Source organism: Cyprinodon variegatus, unplaced genomic scaffold (genome assembly GCF_000732505.1).
Source record: "Cyprinodon variegatus isolate N-32 unplaced genomic scaffold, C_variegatus-1.0 Scaffold393, whole genome shotgun sequence".
Classification (NCBI taxonomy): domain Eukaryota; kingdom Metazoa; phylum Chordata; class Actinopteri; order Cyprinodontiformes; family Cyprinodontidae; genus Cyprinodon; species Cyprinodon variegatus.
The window spans coordinates 207,695-218,778 of NW_015150846.1; the positions used below are offsets into that span (position 1 = coordinate 207,695).

Consider the following 11,084-nt stretch of genomic DNA (forward strand, 5'->3'; position numbering starts at 1 on the left):
TGAGGCACAATCATTTTTATTCCATTTTAAGCCTTTGTTCATTTTTAAAGATTTTTTATGATTAAAAAAATTTGATGTTTCTTCAATAGCTTCTAGGTCATGTGACCCACCGACTCAAATTCTTTGTGAAATTGTTTTACTACATTAGCCTGATGATGCACACTCATCTTTATTCAATTTTAAGCATTTGTATATTTAAAAATTTGTATTATAAAAATAATTGATATTTCTTCAATAGCTTCCAGGTCATGTGACCCACTGAATCCAAATCTACTTCCTACCCATGATTATAATTGGTATTTCAAAGAATAACTAAGATGGAAGTAATCATATAACACAGTAACTACACAATAAGAAAATTAAGGTATGATATACACTCTTCAAAATATTTTTTTGTGAGTTATACTTCCAGGAACACTTGTTACAGTATGTAAGAATAGGTTAAATAAGACTATACCGTTTACTTTAATTTCACTAAACCTCCAAATGAGTCGGCACATCCAGCAGATGGAAAATACCAATAAAACAATAAGCCTCAAGTATGAAAAATAAGAAAGTGTCTCTCTCAATGGTTCAAATTTGTTTAAAACAATAAATGTAGTTACTCACAATGATTGGAGTAGCCAGAAAATCCACAAAGAGTAGTGATATTTGCTCATATTTTTACTCAAGTAAAAGTAAAATGTTGTAAAACTACTAAAAGTACATCTCCAAAAGTTACTCTAGTAAATTAAACTTACTACACAACTTACTAACCCCTTACTAAAGACAGTTTATAAGAGCACCGCTTGAATTTATGCGATCGATAGACAGATAAACAGATAGAGAAAAAAGAAAGAACCCAGCTTTTAAGTTGTAGGACATAAATAGGGAGTTCTTCTAAGTCTAAGTTCCATCAGGGAAAGATAAAGGTCGCACCATCCTTGGCCTCAAAATCCAATATGGCTGCCATACTGTATGTCTAAATCAGTGGGTCCAAAATTTTATATGAAACGTTAGCTATTTATCCATCATTAAAAAATATAATTTTTTTGAATGTTTTAGAAATAATGTCATGAACAGACACCATTACTTGAAAAAGTATCCATGTTTTGAAGTTTCACTTACACCCTATATTAAAGGGATTTAGATCAACTTATGTTTGAGATCGATTTGATCAAAGTCAAAACCTAAATTCTGTTCTGAATCTGTGTACTTGATTTCAAAGATTCCCAAGTCCAGTTTCAATATCTTGAATCATTTAAAGATGCATCCAGTCTCAATTTTAATCAAATAAATGGCTCATTGGGCAATCCAAAACTATTTTGGACAAATGTCAAGCAGAATGTGGAAGAAAAAAAAACAAACTACCTGACTGCAGAAGATCTGATATTGTGGCTGAATCTTTGCTCGGGCTTGGGAGTTTTTCCTAACTTTTTCCCCAAAGATCTCACATTACCTATAATGATCGATAGAAACAGCTTAAGTTTTCTGCTCTTCTCTTGACTAGCTCCTGCTCATTTTCAAACTAGCTGCTACTTGAAGTATTTGAAGCATTATTTCAGCTTTAATTATATTAATGAGGAGCTTTGAGGTGTGCTATGGCTACACATCAAAAGTGTTCAAAAAGGAAAAAAAAACAACATTACCCAAGGCAAAACACATCTTATGCACAAACAGAGGAACTTAAGTTCTCTTAAAGATCAGTCAAGCTAGCAGAGCTACTCCAACTGATAAGTTGGGAGCAGCCACTGTAAGCAGTGAAGTTCTGGAATAAAAAGGTGGTTCAAACAAATATTTGAGTGTATTTCATTTTTTAATTTTATTTACTCAACAAAAAGTTTGACTGTATTAGATAAAATCTCACTGAAACAAATTAAATGTTACAAAAAAGCTTGAGTGATCGTCGTTTCCCCCGATAAAACCAAATATTCAAATATTAAAAACCGTTGGTCTTAATAATGGGAATCCGAGACACAAATGTGAGCCCTTCCATGCTGATCATTTCAGGAATGGACACAAGGACGACAGAGGTCCACATTCCATCTTGCAAGTAGTTGACTTCGTACGGTAAAGTACATTGGCTTGAAGTTATTTGCTCTGTGATTGCAACTAGAACACAGGATCCAATTTCTGATTACAAAGATAAATGAAAGCATAAGCAGGCAGCAGTACTTCTTGATTAACGACATGATTCAGGGGAGTATTCACAGCTACACTTCCCTTTAGACTTGGCTTGAATCAAAAGACCCCTTTGCTTCAACCACTTATTTTAGCTTTTAAGACTTAGTAGTTGAAACTTCTACTAACTAGAAGTTTCCACTTCTACTAGGGTTGTAACAATACATTGATCCACACTGGTAAAACAAATGATTGAAGAAGCAAAAAAAAGTTTCACAAAAAAATATCCCTAATACCAGAACCGTTGAAAAAAAAAAAATGTAAATTCAAAACATACACAGCAGAAAAATATTAATAAGTATTTATTAATAAGTCTTTTATTGGAAATGAACAAACAAGGATTCCATATTTTGAGCAATCAGGATTTGGAACCAAAATCACTGCTAATTAAGAACAATATACCATTCAATGACAGCATTAACTTTATAATAATGCTTGGGGGAAAAAACGCAACTATATAGTTCCTAATTTTATCACTGAACTAAAATGACTTACAGAAAAGAATATTATATTGTTGGAAATTTTGCTCCAGAGGAACATCTCATTTCTTCCTTCCACCTCTCTCCTTCAGAGCCAAATGAATGATTGAACCATTGATCATGTTGTAATAAGCCAAAGAGTTTGAATCCTTGATGAAGATGCCCTGTAAATAAGAATTAAAACAAATTAGTATTTTTGATCTATGCAGATAAAAAAAAGTTCCTGTTAAGTTGTGAGACAGGTTTACCTCATACTGTAGCTTCTGTTTTCCAGCTGGCATGCCGGTTGCCTCATGGATTTTGACTTTAATAACAGACACCTATAAACACATTTTATTTATTAATCTATAATAAAAAAAAGACATATCTCAAATCACACATCTAAACTACAACAACCATTATCATACCTGGTCTGTAACTGGGACTGTGAAATTCAGAACTTGGCCATTTAGCTTCCATTCGCTCTTGTCCTGCATGTTGGGGACTTGTACTTTGACTGCCACAGGACCCTGCATGCAGCAGAAAAGGAAAGGAAAAAAAACAAACAGGGTTTCTTAAACATGCAGTTATCTTTATTTTGGCTAAATCCGCATCCAAAACCATCAAAATTGTCTAAACGCAGTCATTAAAAGCATGACTAGAAATTCAAACATTCAAACATTTTACAATTTTATAACCTTGAGGACATTGGAGTATAAAAGGGTATAAACCACCTGTAGTTCAACTCCAATCATTCAACAATCGACATCGATACAACTATGAATCATTGAAGAGCTTTGATGCAAAAGAAAACATCTATCCACTTTGCCCCCTTTAAGATGTTGTTTAGAAATTCACAAGACAGAGGACCATTTGGCAGGTGAGCGACTATTATCGTTTTCATAATAAGGAGGATCTTTTTGATTTGCCTGTCAGAGCTTAGACATGAAACAGTCAAATATTTGAGATGGGTTTTTTTTTGAGTTGATATCAATGTTGATGTCTAATCTGGGCTCTACTGATTACAAATCCTTTAAATCTGGGTTTGTGTTCGGCCATTTTCCTTTTCTATGGAATAATTGTAAACAGGAGAATGACCCTGGAGTGTGGCTGAAGCACATATCAAGAATAAAAAAATGAGCTGAAAGGGGCCTTAAAAAAAAACAATAACAGCAGTGCCATAACATTTTGCTGTTGTGAGGTGACATCATGCGGGAGTGGTGGCCTAGTGGTTAGGGCATAGAGCTTGGAATCCTAAGGTTTTGAGTTCGAGCCCCACTCCCACAGACTGCCTCTCTGAGCAAAAGACCCTTAACCCGACACTGCTCTGGGAGCAGCCCACTGGGGTGGGTTAAATGCAAAGAGTTCAATTTATTGCTCTGTAATTGTGAGAGTGTAATGATAATAAACAGGGGGGTGGGGAATATATATTTATATATAAAACAAATCGCTAATTTAGCTAGGATTAGAGATAGACCGATCTATCAGGAGGCCAACAGTTGTTTCGTTTCCTTTTATCCATGGCCACCCATAGTGCATGCATTCACTGATAAATTAGTGCAATGAGCAGCCATGACTTGAGATCCTGCGATAAACTGATAATGTTGCATTTAATTTCTAAATGTTTCTTTTTCGTATAAATTATGCGAGTAACAATGACCACTGTCATGTTCAGGATTAAATGGAGGTAGAACAAAAGCAACAAACATCCGATTCCAGAATAGCCCCCAAATATTTCAATTGGGATTAATAAACTTTTTAGGGCATAGAGCTTGGAATCCCGAGGTTCTGAGTTCGAAACCCACTCCCACCGACTGCCACTCTCAGTCCCTGAGCCAAGACCCTTAACCCCACACTGCTCCCCAGGGGCCACAGTGGCAGCTCACTGCTCCATAAGGTGATGGGTAAATGCAGAGGTAAATTTCTCCAATGTGAGATCAATGAAGTTCAATTATTATTAATAATTAAACATAATATGGAATACTATGATTTACTTTTACTCTTAACAGACCTTGTTTCGACGCAGGAACTCTTCTTCTGGTATGAGGTTGTCCTCAGTCTTCATCTTCTTGTTGACTGGCTCATCCTCATGCGGCGGGGGTGGGTGGACGGGTGGTGCTGGGACAGCGCTAGGTGGCTGCGGCATGGGAGGAGCAGGGACAAAGGCTGGAAGAAGAGGAAGTTTGTTTCAGTTGCAAGAAGAGGAAGCTAAAGTGACTTAAACTGGGAAAACTTGCTCTTACCAGTTGGAACAACCATAGGAGGTGGTCTGGGGGCCATGAGATGGGGAGCTGGTGGCATGGGAACCACATTGACACGGGGAGCTGGAATCATGGGGGGCATCTGTGTTATGACTTGTCCTGGTGCAAGGCGTACAACAGGAGCCACGGGGGGCCTTGGGATCACAGGTACCGCAGACAACAGAGTGGTGCGGACTGGAGGAGCCACCTGTTTAAATAATTGGAGGGTGTTAAATCTAGCAGCATCCATGGATAGTTTTTATATTTTATTACATTACAAACACAAAGCATATAAAAACTTCAGTAGGAGTAGAAATATACAGACTTTATAAAAGTTTTGCAGGCGATTCGTTTCAGTCCCTCTGAAAAACTCGTTGTCTTTCACTGTGCTTGGAGCTGCAAATGCGCTACGTCTCTAAAAGTTTGCATATCTAGACTCTGAATTTAGTCTGTTCTTTACAAAGTACTCCAAACTCAGTCAGAATGGATGAGGAGCAACGGGGAAGAGCAATTTCTAAGTCATAGATTCCTTTAAGTCTGAACTTTGACTGGGCCATTTCAGCACAAGAATAATCTCCAAATCTAACCTGGGATTTTAAAATCCAGTCCGTAAAGACTAGTGACCTCGTCATTTAGATATGCCTCAGGTCCAACACACATACTACATCAAATTTCTGAGTTAGCTCATTGGGTAAATGATGGAATAACTTAACTCGAGAATGTTCAAACAGTAGCAGACTGTAAGCATTTCAGAGTGGAGTTTTACAACACTTATCTAAACCATTACAGTGTTAAGCTTGCAGTTCTTATCCAGGATTAAAATCAATCCATACATCAGTGTTGAAGTAAAAAAAAAAAAAAAAGTTTCTAAGATTCCATCTACTATTGCTAACTTCTGCAGACCATCAACTAAACACTACTTAATAATGGCACCATTAAACTTACAGAGACAGGTGGGCGTGACACAGCTGTGACTGGAGGACTAGGTTTAGGCAGATTGGGTGCAGATGAGTGGATGGGAGGAGGCTGATGAATTTCACTTGGCTTGCTTGGACCAATTTTCTCCTTTGTTTCATCCTCTCCCACCAATCCTTTGGCCTTGTGAATGGCTTCAATCTGCTCTTGCAGGGTGATGTTGGCCTGCGCTGCCTGCTGTGTGCGAGCCATGCTTCCTGAATGGCCATCCCAGGTAACCTAATGCAAACAGCAACACATTAATCAATTTCTTATTTAATCTTTGAGGATTAAGAAAAAATTAGCCTTTACTTTAACTTTAAGAGGTTTAAATCAGTAACTATTCCTACCTTTTCTTCAGGCTTCTGAATTTCCTCTTCACCAATCTTCTTACCAATGGCTGTCTCCTCCACACCAAAGATATCAGTACGCCTCTCAGCCAGCTGTTTCAAGCTGCTCTCAATATCCAAACCAGGGGCATAGACCTCATCCTCAGTCTGTCTGTCCTGAATGGTTCGACTTCTCTGTTCCAGCCAGCGCGGATCCAGCAGGCCAATACGCATGTGCTCCTGCATCTTACTGGCTGGAATCTTCTCACCAGTGATTGGTGAAATAAGGTACTCATCCGGGGCGGCAATTGAAGGCGGAGGCTTGGAAGCTGTGAGAACAAGATTACATAATGAGCTTGATCTATTTGCAATTCTTTTATGATTTTTCTATAATCTTAATAAGTGCGTCATTTATTCTAGCCTCTGAGAACTTAATGTGTTGCTTCAACATCTGAAAAACACAGATTTCAAGCTTCCAGTGGTCAACACTCCATACTGCTAAGATTGAGGGTCCAAACACAGATTCCCAGAAATCTTGATTGATTATCCCCTTGTCAAAAGTCTCAAATGAAGCAGTTGGTTAGCAAATTGGGAGTTTTTGTCCTCCAGAATGAATTCATCCCTTCCTTTAGCAAAGGGAAGGCCGAATATTGTGCCATGTTTAACTGTTATTGTCAAATGCTTTATTGTCTAAAGAATTTTCATTCAATATGATTAATATAAATAACTAAATAATGCAGGATGTTTACAAACTTTATAAACTAGAATTACATTGGTATCTTTTATCGTTCCTGTTTTATCCATGAGAGCAGAAAAACATCAGCATAAAAGCTTTCAAAAATATGTATTGAAGCTGCATTTGTGTCTGTGGGGTTTTAAATAATAGCCGCACGATTACATAAATGACTAATGTGCTTTAATCATTTTTAAACATCACAACAAATAACTATGTTCATGTTTCCAATCCTTATTTTTCAGGCTGATAAAATAAAAGATGTCTAACTCGAATGCCTTTAAAGCTGCTTGAATGCTCTTCACACAGTCTACTGTAAAGCTTTCCTCACACACATTATTTATAAAAGTTTAATAAATGTTAATTAAAATATATTTAATTTTCTGTTTGACCTGTTTTTAATTTAAAAAAGTTACATTTTATGACTCACTCTAGATCTCAGCTCCCATATCATCCACAATTAAAGACCACTTCACAGAAAAGGTCAATGTGTATAAAGACAAATATCTGCAAGTAAATGTTTTGATCAATGTTATGTTTGATTAAGCCATTTCTCATGTCATAAGACCTTTTAGTTTTCTACTTGTTTTATTAAGGATGTGTAACTTATTAAAAGTATTGGGTTTGTTTGATATAGTGACGTTTTACGCTGCTGCCAACTGAATGAGTCAAAAACCTTGTATAACTGAGTGAATAAAAGTTTACCTTTAGGGTCATAGTCCTTGCGAATAATAACCTGTTCTGGAGCTGGAGGAAGCGGGGGAGGCATTGGGTTGTCTGGTGGCAATGGAGCCTTCCCACCATCCTCTTCCTCATCAGATCCCTGAAGCAGCACAAATAAAATACTGTTAAAGACACGCTTTAAGGTTTACGCTCGTTTCCAGTAATTATTTGAAATCATGTATCAACTATGGAAAGATTAAACAAAAACTAAAAAGCTTTTTTTTTTTATATATATCAAAAACTGCGTTGTATGTGAATAGCCCAATTCCTCCGCTAAGGTCTAACCTCATCCATGTCTTGGATTTGAGTATCTTGATCAGGTTGTGATGGTTGGCCGTCAGCACGTTTCTCTCTTTCATCATCTTCATCCTCACTCTCAACCTCCATTTCAACCTCCTCACTTTCTCCAAATTTCTCGTAGCGCTCCTGGATCAGGATGCGAGCGCCCAGCTCCTCTGGGGTTGTAGGCGGAGGGAAGTGGCCTGGAGGTAACAGAGAAAAAAATAAATAAATCTATTAGTTAAAATCATCCATTTGCCTGATAGTCAAAAAGACAAATGGTAAAGATAATACCTTGTTCATTAGGCTGGAAATCCACAGTCTCCACAACAACAAAATCATGCCAGTCTATCTGGGCATATGCTACCCTTTCTTTCTCCCTTTCCTCTTCCTCCTTCTTTCTCTCACGTTCCTGGTATTTAGCCCACTCAACACGGTATCTCACCTGATTTTTGGATCCAAATACACATAATTAGTTGCTGTAAACTGCTATGATTGGCTTTTCTTTTGATGCTTAAATAAATTACCTGGTCCATAACTTCCTTTGGATTCACAGCCTCTTTCTTAAGTTTGATTAGCAGGCCTTTTGGAGGGATCAGAATCTAAAAGATGTAGAGTTTAAAAAGCAGTTAACATTTGTCAATTAACACAGACCAACCATGAAGATCAGATCCAGGCTTAAGCTTTTAGGATACCTTTGTGTACTGCTCCACCAGTTTGGTGAAGTAATTGAAAAGGCTGTGCTGTGGGCGCAGAAAATCAAACTGGTAATTCCTCTGCTCCTTCTGCATGAGCTGGGTGAGAAACTGACGGCCGTTGCGAGCAACAAACTGTGCAGTTAGCTTCACGACATCCAGGTCAAATGCAGAGATTGATGGAGGATCAGCAATGAACTCGAACTCTGGAGGTGGTTCTTTTGGGACCACGGCCTCCTGAATCACCTGCACCTAAAAATAAACAAAGAATCACTTATTAATAAAAAAAAAAATAAATTAGGATAATTTACAAGCAACATAAGAGCAAATATTGTGCAGGTGAGTGCAATACCTTTTGAGGAAGCTGCTGGGTCTGCTGCATGGCTTGCTGTTGCATGACCTTAGGGATTGCTGCAGAGGGTTCTTGTGCTTTTCCCTCCTTAAATTCATTGACCTTGTGGCGGTAATAAGCATGATAGGGATCGTTGGGATTAAGGAAATTAAATTTAGGGTTGTTGATCTCATTCTGACGGATTCTTGCTTCGAACTCTGGTCCATTCCTTTAAAGTCACAAGAAACGAACAAACAAAAAATTTAAATGAAAGCTAATTTAAGACAGTTGCTTAAGTGTGTAAGTACATCACATGCAGGATAACTAACCTGGCTACAAAACTAGCGGTCTTGTCAACAATGTTCCGGACCTCTGGAGGAGGGTATATGATGCCAACAATGGGTTTAGTGGCTGGGGTCTCTTCTGCAGCACCATCATTTGGCTGAAAGGATTTACAAATATCAAATGTTTTAAGATCTACAACTGTAGATAACAAACATGCACACTTTATAAAACTATTATAAAATAATACCAATGGTTTGTGCTTTCTATTTAATGCAAAGCAACTATTAAACAGAAAAATTTTCTGTAAGGATTGGAATGACAGTTCAGATATGGATTGGTTAGATTTCTTTTTCAAACAACAAAACTAGATATAATTGAAAATAGGTGCAGGCTCTTTCATTAAGAGACTGGTTTTGAATACAACACAAAGGATTTGCAACATGTGCCTAATTGTTATCTAATTGCTGTTTCATTCAGATAGCTAAATGGGGGAGAGCCGGCCTAGTGATTAGGGCATATAGGGTCTTGCTGGGTCTCTGAGCAAGACCCTTAACCCCTGATTGCTCCCTGGGTGCTGCACGGTGGCAGCCCACTGCTCCCCAAAGGGGATGGGTTAAATGCATAGAGTTAATTTCTCCATAGTGAGATCAATAAAGTTAATCATTTTTCTATTTTATCAAACTACATAGTACTGGTTGGTGCATTTTCAGACTGGTAGTAGGTTTCCTTTGCTGTTGTATGCAATGCAATGGATTTTGTTTTAAAAAATTAACCAGGCCAATTCAAATCTCTTCAATCTATTTGTACATCTCACGATTTATAGCTTTTTTTTTTAGCTTTCTGTTACAGGGAAGTTTCAGTACTGGGTGTAATACAATAATAATTTGTATGGCACCTGAATCACTTTGTTCTAACTTATCTTTTATTACAGGGAAGTTTCAGTACTGGGTGTAATACAATAATAATTTGTTTGGCACCTGAATCACTTTGTTCTAACTTATCTTTTATTGTGTATTTCTTTCTCAAAACTATAAAAAGAAATAAGATTATTTGTCTTAAGATCAAGTCATCTCATATTCAATAAATCAATTAATCCAAATCAACATATACTATGCTGATTAGGACTACAGAGACAAACACTTTACTTTTGTTTTCCAACTTAGCCTCCATGCTAACAAGCTCATTCATTTAGCATGTTTTAAAAACCCCGGGTCTTTTTTAAAACGTAAAAAAAAATACCCAGACGGATAGCAAAACATTGTAATATATAAAAAAAAAAAGGGAGGTTATACTCCACACTGTGCTCCAGTCGATAACGTTAAAGCCAGCTAAGCTGCGCTGTTACCTTGTTGTTGGGCTCCGGCTGAACTATCTGAACGGGCCCGGGCGGCATGGCTGCGTCTTCACTGCTGAAAATGGAAAGCTACCTGAAAGGCGCCGAGCACAAACACAATTAAACATACAATAAAAGCTATTTAACAGTCAAAGTGATCTTTAAATTAAATCAATTTCAGTTAAAATTGTCAAACTCGTAATACTCACGGCGGTTCAACGTTGTCTTCTTCTTCTTCTTCTTCTTCTTTAAATTTTAAAGGCGGATGGCAAAAACGTTAGGTGAGCGTTACCGCCACCAACCGGTAAGGAGTGTGGACCACAGGGCAAAAAACAAAAACAATATCCTGTTATACAATTTAAACTGTTTCAAAAACTCAAATATAACCCGATATCCTCTGATTCCTTTTGCAGTAAATTAACCATGTCAAATTTAATTTTCATATCACTAGGTTTCCTAATTAACTTGTTTCTCTGAATCAAAAATGTCCTTCAACTCAAAATAACATGTTCCACTGTCTGATCTTCCCCACTGTCTGATGTTTCCCCATTAAAAATAATGACC

General features: G+C 37.3%; 1 protein-coding gene across 1 annotated transcript; it reads right to left on the reverse strand.

Moving 5' to 3' along the window:
* Positions 1-1,821: 1,821 nt before the first annotated feature.
* On the reverse strand, positions 1,822-10,775 carry sf3a1 (splicing factor 3a subunit 1). The gene is made up of 16 exons (XM_015387420.1): positions 10,730-10,775; positions 10,533-10,614; positions 9,232-9,344; positions 8,924-9,131; positions 8,572-8,823; positions 8,404-8,478; positions 8,171-8,321; positions 7,883-8,079; positions 7,580-7,697; positions 6,163-6,470; positions 5,804-6,052; positions 4,862-5,066; positions 4,630-4,784; positions 3,047-3,148; positions 2,888-2,959; positions 1,822-2,803 (listed from the first exon to the last, which is right to left on the reverse strand). Exons 2-16 carry the CDS (start codon positions 10,578-10,580, stop codon positions 2,702-2,704), a joined length of 2,355 nt encoding a protein of 784 aa, XP_015242906.1. The 5' UTR covers positions 10,581-10,614; positions 10,730-10,775; the 3' UTR covers positions 1,822-2,701.
* Between the last annotated feature and the right edge of the window lie 309 nt (positions 10,776-11,084).

Excerpts from the sequence above, each read along its gene's own strand:
- sf3a1 (XM_015387420.1), bottom strand. The coding sequence starts at position 10,580 with ATGCCGCCCGGGCCCGTTCAGATAGTTCAGCCGGAGCCCAACAACAAG. Across the intron at positions 9,132-9,231 it reads ACCGCTAGTTTTGTAGCCAG|GAATGGACCAGAGTTCGAAG; the intron begins GTTAGTTATCCT and ends GTGACTTTAAAG. Across the intron at positions 8,479-8,571 it reads TGGTGGAGCAGTACACAAAG|ATTCTGATCCCTCCAAAAGG; the intron begins GTATCCTAAAAG and ends TACATCTTTTAG.